A 17237-nucleotide genomic window follows, 5' to 3' on the forward strand; every position below is an offset into this window, starting at 1 on the left:
GGTCACTACTTGTGTACAGAAACATTACTGATTTTTTGTACATTAATCTTTTATCCCACCACCTTGCTGAACTTATTAGCTCAAGAAGTTTTGTCATGGATTTCTCAGGATTTTCCAAGTATAGGATCATGTCATCTGCAAATGAAAGTTTCACTTCTTCCTTTGCTTTTTGAATGCCTTTTATTCCTTTCTCCTGCCTGATTGATCTAGCTAAAACTTCTACTACAATATTAAATAACAGCAGCGACAATGGGCAGCCTTGTCTTGTTCCAGATCTTGAGGAGAATTCTTTAAGTCTCTCACTGTTGTGTAGGATACTGGCTATGTGTTTTTCATATAAGCCCTTTATCATATTGAGGAAGTTTCCTTCAATTCCCAACCTTCAAACTGTTTTTATCAGAAAAGGATGCTGAATATTGTCAATGCTTTTTTAACATCAACTGATATGATCATGTGACTTTTCCCTTTTGATTTGTTGATGTGCTGTATTACATTGACTGATTTTCTTATGTTCAACCACCCTTGTATTCCTGGTATAAATCTCACTCAGTTGTGATGTATAATTCTTTAAATGTATTGTTGGATTTGATTTGCTAGTACTGAGAATTTTTGTATCTATGTTCATTATGGAGATTGGTCTGTAGTTTTCCTTTCTTGTTGTGTCTTTATCCAGTTTTGGTATTAGAGGGATGTTGGTTTCATTGAATGTGTGAGGTAGCATTCCTTTTTCCTCAAATTTTTGGAAGAATTTGAGGACTGATATTAGTTCTTTAGGGAATGTTTGATAAAATTCCCCTGTAAAGCCATTTGGTCCAGAGCTTTTCTTTGTAGGAAGATTTCTGACGAATGATTGAATCTCTTCACGGTTTGTTGAGCTCTTCTATTTCCTCTCAAGTCAGTGTAGGTAGTTCATGTTTCTAGGAATTCATCCATTTCATCTAAGTTGTCTAGTTTGTTGACATATAGTTGTTCATAGTACACTCCGATATTTTAAGAATTTATTTAGGATCCATGGTAGCAACCTCCCTCTCATTTTTTATTTTGTTTGCATCCTCTCTTTTTCTTTGTCAGCCTAGCTAGGAGTCCATTAATTTTACTGATTTTCTCAAAGAACAAACTTTTGGTTTTACTGATTCTTTCTGTTTTTTGTATTCTCCAGTTTGTTTATTTCTGCTTTAATCTTTCTATTTCTCTTCTATTTGCTTTGGCATTAGTTTGCTGTTCTTTCTTTAGTTCCCCAAGAGTGGTTAAGTTCCCAACTTTTGCTCTTTCTTTTTTTTAAATACAGGCAGTTAGGACAATAAATTTCCCTCAGCACTGCCTTTGCCATATCCCATAAATTATGTTATGTTGTATTCTCATTTCCATTTGTCTCCAGATATTTACCTACTTCTCTATCAATTTCTCCTCTGACCCAGTGATTGTTTAAGAAATGTGTTCTCTAATCTCCACGTATTTGTGAGAATTCTGGTTCTTTTTTGGTTATTAATTTCCAGCTTCATTCTGCTGTGTTCAGAGACACACAGTGCTTTGAATAATTTCAATCTTTTTAAATTAATTAACACCTGTTTTGTGCCCCCAGCATATGATGTATCCTGGAGAACTAGAGAAGCACGTATATAAAATTGCTTTGGGATATAATGATCTATTATATGTCTGTCAGGTCCAATTCATTTATCACATTGTTGAAGTTCTGTATTTCCTTGTCATCCTCTGTCTGGTTGTCAGAAAGGATTTTATATTTTGAGTTTTTCTACCAACTTGAGCATCACCCCTCCAATATGCACCTCCTGGTCACTCTCAGGGTAACAACCCAATTCAGGTCAGTTACAGGGACACTTAGTTCCAACATCCCATCTGTAGAGCAGCCATATGGCATCCTTATTCCATCCAGAACCAAGGCTACTTTCAAACACGCCTCTCGCTTCCAGCCTGGGGCTTGTGCCATGCACAACAGTGTCTAAGACCCCTGGAATGCACTCCCACCCGGCCCAACCAGCTAATGGAGTCCTGTCATGGCCCCTCACTTTATTCCCTACACCTCACCCCTCTCTCCCTCTGCCCCCTCATCTCGAGCCAGTTCAGGCTGGGTGCACCTGGTCCCTACTCCTTCGCCCCACAGAGCCATCGGGAACAAGTCCAACTCACCTCAGCCCCTCTCCCCCAATTTTCCCCTTAATTTTATCTCAGATATCTTTCTAATTCAGTAGAGATCTGCCGCATTATTTTTAATAGCTACATAGTATCCTATGGATGTAGCATACATCATTTAATTACAACCAACTGAACTTTTTTGTTTGAAGAGTCACTGGTAAATATTTCATGAAAAAATAAGCTCAGGAAGATGCTACAGCCACCAACTAGACTTTCGTTTCCAATTTTTTATATTCTAAAGTAATGCAGCAATTTTTTTCCTAAATTCTGTTTTTAAAGATACTAAAATGTTTTCATTTTAAAAATAAAGCAAAAAAAATTCCTCATGCTATAGGTTTGATTTGTGGGCATGCTGTCATAATTAATAAGTTATTTCCACTTAAAACAAACATACGTCCCCCCAAAAAACTGCTAAAGATAGATGTTAGGGGGTGCACAGCAGTTCAGTGGTAGAATGCTTGCTTTCCATGCAGGAGACATGGGTTCAATTTCCAGACCATGTAACAACAACAAAAAACAGTCAGGCAGGGCATCAAATGACTTTAGTTTTAATTCAAAACAAAAACATAAAGTTATGAATAAGTTTTTATTAAATGCCCCTCACAGCTACTAGTAAACAGTAGATCTAGCAGTTTATCCAATTATTTTGAAATGGAGGAAGGGGAGTACTTTACTAATGTAGAATGAAAATAGATACTGAGTTCCCTCCAAATAGAGTGACTCTATAAATTATTTCCCAAACAATACTTGGCAGTGAAGGGGACACTGTTAAGAATTATTCTGGTCTGCACCATGGTGAACCCCGGGCACCCTGGCTCGGGCAGCAGGTACTACCCAGGTGGGTATGGAGGAGCCCCCGGAGGCCCTGTGTTTCCCGGTCAAACTCAGCATCTGCTGTATGGTTACTTTGTTGCTGTAGCTGGACAGGATGGGCAAATAGATGCTAATGAATTGTAGAGATGTCTGACATAGTTGGGCATTGCTGGAGGGTACAAACCTTTTAATCTGAAGACTTGTCGGCTTATGGTTTCAATGCTGGATACAGATATGTCAGGAACAATGGGTTTCAATGAATTTAAAGAACTCTGGGCTGTACTGAATGGCTGGAGACAACACTTCATCAGTTTTGACAGTGATAGGAGTGGAACAGTGGATCCTCAAGAACTGCAGAAGACCCTGACAACCATGGGATTTAGGTTGAGTCCCCAGGCTGTGAATTCAATTACTAAATGGTATAGCACCAATGGAAAGATCACCTTTGATGACTCCATCGCCTGCTGCGTCAAACTGAGGGCACTCACAGACAGCTTTCAAAGACAGGATACTTATCAGCAAGGTGTTGTGAATTTCCCCTATGATGATTTCATTCAATGTGTCATGAATGTTTAAATCAAGAGGAAGCTGTATGAACATAATTGACATTCCACCTTGGAGTCCTCCTTTGCTTTCCTCCTTGCCTTCAGTAATGTGTGTGAATTTGCATCGCCACTTTCCCTTTACAGCTTGTTGTAAAGTTTATTACTTTGGATGCAACTCAAGTTTTGTTTTTGGTTTTGATGATAAATTCTTTGGATTATTAATAATGTAAGATGGGGCCAATTATATCATTTAGAACTTACGCAAGCCATTGTCAGGCATACCTTATTTTCTGCCTAAACCACTTCTATGTAAATTTAAATATGCAGAATGTTTAAGGCATATTATATAGTTTCATTGTAAAAGTACTAAAAACTTGTATTTGGACCTCAGCTATTGTCTTTTCTCTCCTAGAGGGGCTTTTATAAGTGGTATTAAAAATTTCAAGTCTGGAGTATGCTTACATAAATGATTTAGACTCACTTGGGTACAAAAAGAATGCAGTGTAATCCATGTCAGTGTTCACCTTAGTGGAAACTGAGCACAGGCTTTAAGGCTGACAAATATTTTGATGGCCATATGAATGAACGGAGATCTTGAGTGATTATTTTCTGCCTCTTTAAACCCTGTTGAATAATTTGTGTGACAAATCCTATCACCAAGTCCCTCTTTGCCATTGTCCATATATAGATTTTTGTTAACTATATATAAAAATCTCTACATTATGAGCTAAATTGTATAAAAAAAAACAGACTAAAAGAATATACAAAAATACTAGCTATTATTATTTTAGCTAATAGGATTCTTAGTGATTTTAATTTCCTTTAACATTTCAGAATTTTCCAAGTTTTCTATAATGGGTATGCTTTCCTTTTAAAATCAGATGATGTTGATTTTAAAATATTAATACATCCATTTTGTATATGCTGTGTGTTCACTTACATTAAAAAATATACACAATAAAAAGAAAAGATTATACCAAAAAAAAGAATTATTCTATATTCTAGAACTGGATAGGCTAGAAAGTATGTCATCCAACCAATAAAACACTCATTTCTTTCTAGTGTTTCTTATTTCAATCAACTACTAAAAGCAGTTTTCACTAGGTCACTAATATATCACAAAATTAAACATTACAATTAATATGCTTAGGGGATCTTCAAAGAAAATACTTTTGAAGCTAAATAATCTCTGGCATTTGTGGCTGCTATTTCAAGTTCATTTTTTAAATTTGCCACTTAAAATATTACGTGAAAACATAATCCTTACTCTTGAGAAAATAGTTATCTGCCTCATCATTCAAGAAAGAAATTTAACTCTGAGCAAATAACTACTTCCTTCTTTAAATAAGCATGAAAAATTGAGGCAAATTTTCACAGTAAAAATGTGTGTTCAATATAAATGTAGATTTTTAACATCTTAATGTATTTTTAAATATTTTCTTATATTTTGAGCAAATTATAGACAAACCACTGAAGAGCATACACCAAAAAAGAAGAATCAACTGTTCAAATGAAGTATTCAATTCATTATTCCTTATTAAAAACCTCTAGTTCTCAATAGAATTAGAAAGTCTATTGCTAACAGAAAAAGTGCTTCAATAAGTCAATAATGACACTAAAAAACTGTGTTCTTATTTATGAAAGAAAGTTTTAAACAATACTAAAAATCACCTTGTATAACATGCAAGGCTGTCACAATGCCTTCTTAACTTTTATCTTACATTCCAATTCAAACCTATGGTAATGTTTTGAGGCTACCAACATTTAGAAATTCAATAACATCACTCCCTTTAAACACACATTATTGTAGGAATGTTAAATGATACTGCCACTTTGAAGGACAGTTTGGCAGTTTCTTATAAAGTTAAACATAGACTTGCCCATTTATCAGAACAATTGTATTCCTAAGTATTATTCAAGTGATTTGATAATTTATATTCACACAAACACTGATATTCAAATATTTGTAGCAGCTTTATTCATAATTGCTAAAACTGATGTCCCTTAACAGGGAAATGGATAAACTGTGGTACACTGATAGAATGTAATGTTCAGTGATAAAAAAGGAATAAACTATTAATCCATGTAACAAGATAGATGAATCTTAGATGCATTCTACTAAGTGAAAGAAGTAAGACCTACAGACTACACATTGTATGATTATATTCATATGGCAGGCCGGAAAAGGCAAAACTGTCAGGATGGAAAATACATTAATGTAACATGGTTGCCAGGGATTGCTGGAGAAGGGAGCAGTCGTTGACTCCAATTGGAACATATAGGGGAACTTTTAAAGCGAAGAAAACTGATCTGTATGGTATTGGAGTGATAGTTTTATTGCTTTATCCATTTGTCAAAACCATCTGGATATCACAAATAGTGAACTTATAATTGGTAAACTAGTTTCTCAAAGAGATACTGGTTAACAATTCTGAAACTGCCTTACATATATATATATATATATATATATATATATATAAAGGTTAAACAAATATGCAAATGAATGACAGTAGAAGGTGGGAACCAGATTTCTCACTGCCAGAAAGCAAAGTTACAGACAAACAAAAAAGGAAAGCTAGAAAGAATCTAGTGTAACTTGGATTAGGGTTGGAGACATCAATTGGACTCATGTTTATATGTGGATGAAGGATACAGAAAAATTATAGATATGTATGTATACATGGTTTAGTATATCTACCTATATTACCTAGCTCTGTCTGCAGAGATAGCCTAGACACAATAAAACTCAAGTAGCAAAAAGCACACCCTGTACCTAAATCTTAATATCTAAATACCAATCTCCAAAAAAAGAAACCAGGTTCCCTGGTGAAATGACTGATTCTAGGCTTGGGACAGGGAAATTTATATAAGATCAGGCAGAAGTATCTTGTAGGATTAGGAAGTAAGGAAATGCTAAAAAGAAAAAAGAAAAAGATAAGGTATGTTAAAAGAATACAGAACAAATGTGAAAGAGCTCCTGATGACCAAAACTGGAACAATTCAAAAAATAAAATAAATGATGTATTATAATCCAAAGCATAAAGTAAATTTACATGGGTCCATGCTATATCAATAAATAATTGAATAAATAAATGGAAGTAAAAAGACAAATCTTTCTTATAGAATTCTTAATAATCTGTGAAGATATTCTCCAATCCAGGAGGTAAATCTTAATCCCTCCCTCCACTCCACCTATGACCTTGAAGGTGGGTTAGACTTAGTGACTTGTTTCTAAAGAACAGCATGGAAAAGGAAAAAATATTAACTTTACAATGGGGAAACCTGGCAAACACTACCTTAACCAAGTGATGAAGGTTAACATCATCAGTGATGTCATGGGGATATGAAGTACCTTCAGATATGACGTGAAAGGAAGACACTTCATTTCTGAAGCATTCTTTGCAAAAACCCATAACCCTAATCTAATCATGAGAAAATCCCAGATTAGGGGGCATTCTACAGAATATCAGTACTCTTTAAGACTGTCAAAGTCACAAAAAACATAGAAAGCCAAAGAAACTATCAGAGAACAGAGAAATTGAGAAGACATGACAACTAAATGCAATGTGGATCCTAAAACAGAAGGACATTAACAGGAAAACTGATGAAATTCAGATAATGCCTGATGTTTAGTTAATAATAATAATAAGATACCAGTGTCAGTTTATAAGTTTTGACAAGAGTACCTGGTTCTATAAGACACTAACATTAGGGGAAGCTGGGTGAAGAATACAGGGAAACTCTGTACTATCTTTGCAACTTTTTTTTTAATCTAAAATTATTCCAATATAAAAAATTAACTAATTTTTTAAATCTACAGTACAGAAAAACAAAAACTATACATACATGTATACATATGTATTCATATATATATATGTATTTAAGTATATATGTGAATGATTGAAGTCGCCAATTTAAAACATGGCAAAAACTGATCTTGATACCTTCATATTTCTTGATGAGCACTATGATATACAGAATAATTGCCCTCCAAAAAAGTATAGATTCTAATTCCTGGAACGTACGAATATGTTACTTTATATGGCAAAAGGGACTTTGTAAGTGTCATTAAGGCTAAGGATTTTAAAGATGAGATTAACCTGGATTATTCAACTAGGCCCAATCTAATCACACAGTCCTTAAAAACTGAGATCTGTTCCCAGCTATAATCAGAGCGAAATGTGACTAAGAAAGGTCAGAGAAATACAATGTTCTGGGCTTCCAGGATTGAGGAAAGGGGTTATTAGATGAGTAACTTCTTTGGAAGCCTCTAGAAGCTGAAAAAGAACAAGAAAATGGATTCTTCTCAAGAGCTTCCAAAAATAAATGCAACTCTGCCAACAGCTTGATTTTTCTAACCCTGTAAAATCCATGTCAAACTTCTGAGCTACAGGTAATAAATGTGCATTATGTGTGATAATTTGTTATAGCTGCCATACAAAACTAATACAAGCACCTACTATTGTACTGTACCCTTATGTAAGGACACATTAGACAACTTACTAGGCAAAGATGGTACCATTATAACCGCTCATGCAAGACTCCACAATGCTTTTGGCCACAGTTGAGAACACAGACTCCTGTAAATGTAAGCACCAAACATGTTAACATTGCATAAAAATAAAAATCTTTCTCCTAAATTACATTCTATGATATAACAATGAAAATTGTGCGCTTAGATATTTTAACACTTGTGATAAAGAAACAGGGAAATTATACCCACTCTAGAAAAATGGCTAAGACATCTAAAATGATAAAAACTTTAAACATAATTATGCCCATTAATTTCCTATAAAGACAATTATAGATTTAAAGCTCACATCTCAACTTTGTACTTTGTATAAATTTGTATAATATATGCAGGCAAAAATTAAACTGGTTTTAGCATGAAATACATAGTCCTATATCTTCTTTGGTGATTTTCTTATAAATTGAACTAAATTATCAAATTCTGATTTTTATTTCCATTTTTATACATAAGCAGACACAATCTTAAGAACTATGCAGAAACTCCTAGACCAGAATTGTCCTCTTACAGTAGCCATGAGCCACACATATCTACTGACCACTTGAAATATGGCAGTTACAAGTTCAGATGTGCTCTAAGTATAAAACACGCACCAGATTTTGAAGACTGAGTACAACAAAAAGAATAATAAATATATCACAAATAATTTATTTTATAATGATTCCATATAGAAATGATATTTTGGATATATTTAGTTAAATATATTACTATAATTAATTTCACCTATTTCTTTTGAACATGGCTACTAGAAAATTTAAAATTGTATATGTGGTTCATTTAATATTTCTATTAGCCAGCACTACCCTACATGAAAAGAAAAAAGAAGTTCTAAAGACTTAAATATCTCACCAAAAATATCCATGTGTATAAGGGAACAATCTAGATCTGTGGTGTCCAATATAATAGCCACTAGCCATATGTGGCTACTTAAATTTAAATTAATTAACATTAAATAAAATTTTAAATTCAGCTCCTCACACAGACTAGCCACATTTCAAGTATTCGATAGCTACATATAACTAGTGTATCTAGAAACTGAACTTTTAATTTTAGTAAGTTTAAACTTAAATAGACACATGTGGCTAGAGGCTACTATATTGGACAGAGCAGATCACATTTCAATCGTGGCAGAAAGGTCTATCAGACAGCACTGACTAGATCTTAATTAAATTGTCCTTAATTACAAAAGCAATTATTAACATCATAATAATCTTAAGTCTATATCATTCTCCTTAAATGAGCCAGTTCATTGTATTTATCAATCATCTAAGTGGCTCTGAGAAGTACATCCATACTAACCTCAATTGCTGGAAAAAAGGAAAAGTAAATCAGGCTTATATCAATCTTATACAAAGTTTAATGAAGAAAGCACTTTCGGGCCAAGATGGCAGCTTAGCAATGTCTGCATTTTAGTTCATCCTCCAAAACAACTACTAAATAACCAGAAACAGTACAAAACAGCTCCTGGGGCCATGTCAGTGGCCAGACACACAGCATAGCCCAGTATAGACCAGCTGGACCTGCTGCGAGCCCTCCCCCAAAACCGTGAGTTCCCCAAGACATGGCGGCAGGCACCCCTCCCCCACAGGCTGCTTCCCAGAGGGGAAAGGAAAGAGACTTTAACAGCAGCAGGGGCTAAGCCCAACCAAACCCCAACTGTGGAATTAATTAACAAATTCTGACTACTAAAAATAGGCCCTCAGCTCAGGTGAACCTGGTCACAGTTGAGGTAACTCATCTTTGCCCCAGCGCCAAGGGGGCAGGACTGACAGAAAAGGGGGGGGGGGGAAAAAGGAAACAGAGGTTTTGTGGCTGTGTTTCTACAAAGGCTTGACTGCCTCTGGATACAGCAGCAGGGCTTCTCAGGCTGCAACTGCCCCAGGCATAGGCAGAAACTAGCTTGTCTGAGGGCTTGTCTGGAGCCTGTGCCTTTCCCAGGGGAGGGGTGAAGCCCATTCAGGTGGAATCCCTCCCTCAAGGAATTCAGACACCAGGGCTTGGTAATTTGAAGGCATTAAAACCAGACTACAACCTCTCCTCTGTCTCCACCATGCCCCCAGCAGGGAGAGTCTGCCAAATTTAAAGGTACCGCATCATCTTACACTGGTGGGACCTGCAGACAGACAAGCACCACACACTGGGCAGGATAAGAAAAACAGAGTCCAGAGACTTCACAAGAAAGTCTTTCAACCTGCTGGGTCTCACTCTCAGAGAAAACCAACGCAGGTGACTCTTTCCTCCTGATAGGAGGCCAGTTTTGTCTGGGAAAACCTGGCTGGGGTCTATAATACGTAAGCGGACCCTTCTAAGGGTGGGGGGGAAAAGGAATCATACAAGCAGGGCAAGAAGTAAGAAAACAAGAACTGAAAAATTCTCCTCTGTTAAACAAAACCTAAGCTAGGGGTCCAGATAAAGCTGAACAACAAATTCATCCAGCAAGAAAACCCCAGGTAAAAGAAGTGAAAGCAATCTCCAGAATAAACTAATTAAGGTAATCAAAAGCCTAGACGCCAGCAAAAACCAACAAATCACACTAGGAAAATTGAAGATATGGCCCAGTCAAAGGAACAAACCAACAATTCAAATGAGATACAAGAGCTGAAACAATTAATTCAGAATGTACGAACAGACATGGAAAAGCTCATCAAAAACCAAATCCATGAATTGAGGGAGGATATAAAGAAGGCAAGCAATGAACAAAAAGAAGAAATGGAAATTATGAAAAAACAAATCACAGAACTTATGGGCATTAAAGGCACAGTAGAAGAGATGAAAAAAACAATGGAAACCTACAATGGTAGATTTTGAAAGGCAGAAGATAGGATTAGTGAATTGGAGGACGGAACATCTGAAATCCAACAAGCAAAAGAAAATACAGAGAAAAAAATGGAAAAATATGAGCAGGGACTCAGGGAATTGAAAGACACTATGAAGCGCACGAATATACAGGTTGTGGGTGTCCCAGAAGGAGAAGAGAAGGGAAAAGGAGGAGAAAAACTAATGGAGGAAATTATCACTGAAAATTTCCTAACTCTTATGAAGACTTAAAATTACAGACCCAAGAAGTACAGCGTACCCCAAAGAGAACAGATCCAAACAGACGTACTCCAAGACATTTACTAGTCAGAATGTCAGAGGTCAAAGAGAAAGAGAGAATCATGAAAGCAGCAAGAGAAAAGCAATCCATCACATACAAGGGAAGCCCAATAAGACTATGCGTAGATTTCTCAGCAGAAACCACGGAGGCTAGAAGACAGTGGGATGATTTATTTAAATTATTAAAAGAGAAAAAACTGCCAACCAAGAATTCTATATCCAGCAAAATCATCCTTCAAAAATGAGGGAGGGCGGGCCGCGGTGGCTCAGCGGGCAAGAGTGCTTGCCTGCCGTGCCGGAGGACCCCGGTTCGATTCCCGGCCCCAGCCCATGTAACAAACAAACAAACAAACAAAATATAATAAAACAAGAAAATGTTTAAAAAATGTTTCCCTTTCTTCCTCCCTTCCTTCCTTCTCTGTCTTTCCTTCCTTTCCTCCCTCTCTCTTTAAAAAAAAAAAAAAAAAAAAATGAGGGAGAAAGGAAAACATTTTCAGACAAAAAAATCACTGAGAGAATTTGTGACCAAGAGACCAGCTCTGCAAGAAATACTAAAGGGAGCACTAGAGACAGATACGAAAAGACAGAAGAGAGAGGTGTGGAGAAGAGTGTAGAAAGGAAGACTATGAGTAAAGGTAAAAAGAAGGAAAATTAGATATGACATATAAAATCCAAAAGGCAAAATGGTAGAAGAAAGTACTACCCGTGCAGTAATAACACTAAGTATTAATGGATTAAACTCCCCAATCAAAAGACATAGACTGGCAGAATGGATCAAAAAACAGTACCCATCTATACGCTGTCTCTACTCAAAGGACACAAGAGCAAGGACACAAACGGACATTTGCACACCAATGTTTATAGCAGCATTATTTACAATTACCAAGACATGGAAACAGCCAAAATGTCCATCAACAGTGGGTGGCCAAACAAACTGTGGCGTATACATACAATGGAATATTATGCAGCTGTAAGACAGGATAAAGTTATGAAGTATGTAACAACATTAATGAACCTTAAGGACATTATGCTGAGTGTGATTAGCCAAAACCAAAAGGACAAATACTGTATGGTCTCACTGATATGAACTGACATGATTGAATAAACTTGGAATATTTCCTTAGTAACAGAGACCATCAGGAGATAGAAATAGGGTAAGATATTGGGTAATTGGAGCTGAAGGGATACAGACTGTGCAACAGGACTGAATTTAAAAACTCAGAAACAGACAGCATAATATTATCTAACTGTAATACAATTATGTTAAAACACAGAATGAAGCTGCATATGAGAATGATAGAGGGAGGAGGGCTGGGGCATAAATGAAGTCAGAAAGAAAGACAGACGATAAAGACTGAGATGGTGTAATCTAGGAATGCCTAGAGTGTATAATGATAGTGACTAAATGTACAAATTCAAAAAATGTTTTTGCATGAGGAAGAACAAAGGAATGTGATTACTGCAGGGTATTGAAAATAGATGGCAATTAATATTTTAAAATTTCAACTCATGTGTGAGACTAAAGCAAAAAATGTTTATTTGGTACAAAATTTATATTTTGACTAGTGCATTTCCTAATAAAACTTATGTAGATAGTTGGCTGAACAACATAAGTACACGGAACCTTGGGTAGGACACAAGATTTTGTTGGTTTGTCCAGAGTGATGCCCCGATGAATTCCAGAGTGATTTGAACAGTGAATGGAAAAGTATTGGCAAAGTCCCCTTTGGGGAATGGTGAGAACGGGGAAAAATTCAACTTCCCCAAGGTGAATTCTTGATATTTTCACAAGCAGTGTGGACAACCAAAGCTATAGGCTGAGCCCCCAGTCTTGAGGTTTGTTCATATGAAACTTAACCCCACAAAGGATAGGTCAAGCCTATTTAAAATTAGGCCTAAGAACAAGACTGGATACAAAAACTCAGAAATGGACAGCACAATACTACCTAACTGTAATGTAATTATGTTAAAACACTGAATGAAGCTGCATCTGAGGTATAGTTTTTTTTTGTTTGTTTTTTATTTTATTATATTTTATTTTTTTCTCTCTATTATCATTTTATTTCTTTTTCTGTTGTCTTTCTATTTCTTTTTCTAAATCGATGCAAATGTACTAAGAAACAATGAATATGCATCTATGTGATGATATTAAGAATTACTGATTGTATACGTAGAATGGAATGATTTCTAAATGTTGTTAGTTAATTTTTTTTTTAATTAATAAAAACAAAAATTAGGCCTAAGAGTCACCCCCAATAAACTCTTTTGTTGCTCAGATATGGCCTCTCTGTCCAGCCAACACAACAAGCAAACTCACCACCCTCCCCTTGTCTACCTGGGACATGACTCCCAGGGGTGTGGACCTTCCTGGCAACATGGGACAGAAATCCTAGAATGAGCTGAGACTCAGCATCAAGGGATTGAGAAAAACTCTAGAATGAGCTGAGACTGAGCATCAAGGGATTGAGAAAACCTTCTCAATCAAAAGGGGGAAGAGTGAAATGAGACAAAGTGTCAATGGCTGAGAGAGTCCAAACAGAGTCAAGAGGTTATCCTGGAGGTTATTGTTGTGCGTTAAGTAAATATCACCTTGTTATCCAAGAGGTAATAGAGAAGCTGGAGGGAAATGCTTGAAAATGTAGAGCTGTGTTCCAGTAGCCATGTTTCTTGATGATGACTGTATAATGATAAAGCTTTCACAATATGACTGTGTAATTGTGAAAACGTTGTGTCTGATGCTCCTTTCATCTACCTTGTCAACAGACGAGTAGAACATATGGAATAAAAATAAATAATAGGGGGAACAAATGCTAAAATAAATTTAGTTTGAAATGCCAGTGATCGATGAAAGGGAGGGTTAAGGGGCATGGTATGTATAATTTTTTTTTTCTGTTTTCGTTTTATTTTTCTGTTGTCTTTTTATTTCTTTTTCTGAATGATGCAAATGTTCTAAGAAATTATCATGAAGATGAATATGCAACTATGTGATGACAATGTGAATTACTGATTATGTATGTAGAACAGAATGAGCACATGTTAAGAATGTTTATGTTTCTTTCTTGTAATATTTTTTATAATTTAAAAATTAATAAAAAAGTAAATGTAAAAAAGTTTACTGAAGACAGGCAATTATAAAATTAAATTAAAACATATTTATTAATATAACTGAACAACAACAACAAAAAAAACTAAAAAAGACAAAAAATCTGTGCTGGTTTGAAACTGTTATGTACCCCAAAAAAGTCAAGCTCTTTTAATCCAATCTTGTGGGTGCAGGCTTCTTAAGGGTGGGATCTTTTGATTTCGTTGTTACCATGGAGATATGACCCTATTCATTCAAGATAGGTCTTAATCCACTTACAGGAGTCCTTTAAGAGAGGGCCATTTTGGAGAAAACACAGATCTTTGGATATGCAGAAGGAAAATACCCCAACAAATACCAGAAGGACCTACAGGAGCTGAGAAAGCTATTTCAAGCCAGAAGCCAGAACAGAACGACATCAGATGTCACCATTTGCCTTCCCATGGGACAGAGAAACCCGGGACACCATAGGCCTTTCTTCAGAGTCAAGGTATCAGTTTGGACATTTTCACAGCCTTAGAATTTGTAACTGAATAAATCCCTTTGTAAAAACCAATCCATTTGTGGGATATTGCATTTTGGCAGCTTTAGCAAACAAAAACAAAACCCAATTAAAAAACATACAAAAGACTTGAATAGACATTTCTCCAAAGCAGATACACAAGTGGCCAAAAAGCACAGGAAAAGATGCTTATTAGCCATGAGGGAAATGCAAATCAAAACCACAAAGAGATACCATCTCAGACCTACTAGGATGGCTATTATTTTTTTACAATAAGGTTACAGAGAAATTGGAACTCTTGTGCATTGTTGGTAGGAATGTAAAATGGTATAGCCACTGTAGAAAACAGATGCTTCCTAAAAAAGTTAAACACAGAATTACCACATGAGCTGGCAATTCCACTCTTAGGTATATATGCCAAAGAACTGAAGGTAGGGATTGAAATAGGTGGAAACAACTCAAATGTCCATCAACAGATGAATGAATAAGCTAAATGTGGTTTACCCATAAAAAGGAACACTATTCAGCCATAAAAAGGAATGAAGTTCTGATACATGATAAATGGATGAACTTTGAAAATACTATGCTGAGTGAAATAAGTCAGATATAAACAAATATTGTATGAATCTGCATATATGAAATATCTAGAATAAACGAGTTCAAGGAGACAGAAAGCAGAGTAAAGGTTATCATGGGCTGGGGAGAGTAGGAATAGGGAGATATTGCCTCCTGGGAGATGGGTTTCTGTTTTGGGTGATAAAAAAGTTTTAGTAATGGAAGGTTACTGTGATTTGTGACGGTAGCACAACATTGCAAAAGTAATTAATGCCACTGAATTGTACATTTAAAATGATTAAAATCTTATGTTTTTTAATATATATTACTACAGTAAAAGAAAATGGGGGAAAAAACACATAGAATGTTTGAATTTCCTTATCTGACATCTTACTAAAAATGAAATTCCTACAAATAACAAAGCCTTATATGTTCTAAGTGAAAAGCTAAATTTCCAAAATTATCACTACCTGAGTAGTGTCCATGTCTGCAACATGATCAAATGTGAAGGTCTTGGGCTCAGGATTGGAATGCAGCCGCAGGGTTGTAGGGGAGAGCACAGATAAGCATAAGCTTTGCTCTCCATCAGCTAATCCAGGACCCTCTGAAGGCGGACGAACTCGCAAAAAAACTTTGATGGCATCACCTTCATTACTAAAGACAAAAAATGGAAAAGCTAAATTTATTGGAGAAAAGAAAATTGAAAAAGGATCCAAGTTTCATGTACACTAGGACTTTTCCCAACAAAGCCCAAGAGGATCCAAGTTTCATGTACACTAGGACTTTTCCCAACAAAGCCCAAGATCTACCCTACTGACATTTACCTGTTTTGGAAAAGCCTTCTACAACCCTCACCTTATACTGATTTAATTCATAATCTGTTCATGACCCTTTACTGTGTCAAAAGGAGTTCATTTCAAGGAGATCCAAGCACTTTGTCTCTCAGTTCCCTCTTAAAGGGCAATGATAAAATAAGTCATTCCAAGGGAGAACCATGTTATTGATTCCACCTTTCTGCCTGAAAAGTGAGAGGACAAGGGAGGCATATTATTTCCCCAGATTTTCAGCAAGCCTAGGACCACGTTTAATTTTCAAACATATATCCCTTATTACACTACATGACTGTTTTAGAAATACTACATCTCTAATTCTTTGGGGCTCATCATAAGATTTGAGGAGAATCAAATTATTACAAAGTCATAAGATTTTTTACTTACCTTGGTTGGTTAGTTTGAGCATTGGTCACATTGCGTAACTCAGCTAGAAAGTAAGATAAGAAATCATTAAATTTGTTTAAAATTCCATTAAAAAACCCCATTCTTATATAGGCTGTTCCTTAATTGCGCCATTCCTCCCTTTCTCAGTCTTCTCAATGACCTGACATCTTGGCAATGAAGTGCTCCAAGGCCCAGGACTTGATCCTCTTCATTCTATTCACACCCATTCCCCTGGTACTGGCATCCAGTTTCATGGTTTTAAACCCTATCTATATACTGATGGCCTCCAAATTTAAACTTTTTCCCTGGATTATCTCCTGAGCCCCAGACTCTTACATTAATTGTCTACTTGATACCTCCAGTTAGATGTCCAACAGGCAATGTCTCACATTTAATATGTACAAAACTGAACTCCTGATCTTCCCTCTACCTCAAACCTGCTTTCCATTTCAGTTTATGATAAATTCCATCTTCACAGTTGCTCAGGTCAGAAACTTTGGAAGTCATTCCTGAGTCTTTTTCCCTCACTCTTCATACCCAGCTGTCAGCAAGTGCTTTGACTCTACCTTCAAAATATATCCAGACTTCCGGGTTAAGATGGCGGCTTAACAACGTGCATGTTTTAGTTCGTCCTCCAGAACAACTGCTAAATAACCAGAAACAGTACAGAACAGCTCCTGGGGCCACGTCAGTGACCAGACACACAGCGTACCCCAGTCTGGACCAGTTGGACCGGCTGCAAGCA

At 36.2% G+C, this 17237-nt stretch overlaps 1 protein-coding gene and 1 pseudogene across 1 annotated transcript in view; one reads left to right on the plus strand and one right to left on the minus strand.

Annotated features, from left to right (window-relative positions):
* The window catches only part of KIF15 (kinesin family member 15), a 171595-nt gene that overhangs the window by 144254 nt on the left and 10104 nt on the right, over window positions 1-17237 (minus strand). The window contains exons 2-4 of the mRNA XM_077129585.1: window positions 16493-16535; window positions 15746-15929; window positions 8016-8092 (exon numbers count right to left, since the gene is read on the minus strand). Coding sequence (XP_076985700.1) covers window positions 8016-8092; window positions 15746-15929; window positions 16493-16535 — 304 coding nt within the window. The remainder of the gene's footprint in view (window positions 1-8015; window positions 8093-15745; window positions 15930-16492; window positions 16536-17237) is intronic.
* Window positions 2947-3543, plus strand: LOC143657947 (sorcin pseudogene; annotated as a pseudogene).

Source organism: Tamandua tetradactyla, chromosome 15, assembly GCF_023851605.1.
Source record: "Tamandua tetradactyla isolate mTamTet1 chromosome 15, mTamTet1.pri, whole genome shotgun sequence".
Taxonomy (NCBI): Eukaryota; Metazoa; Chordata; class Mammalia; order Pilosa; family Myrmecophagidae; genus Tamandua; species Tamandua tetradactyla.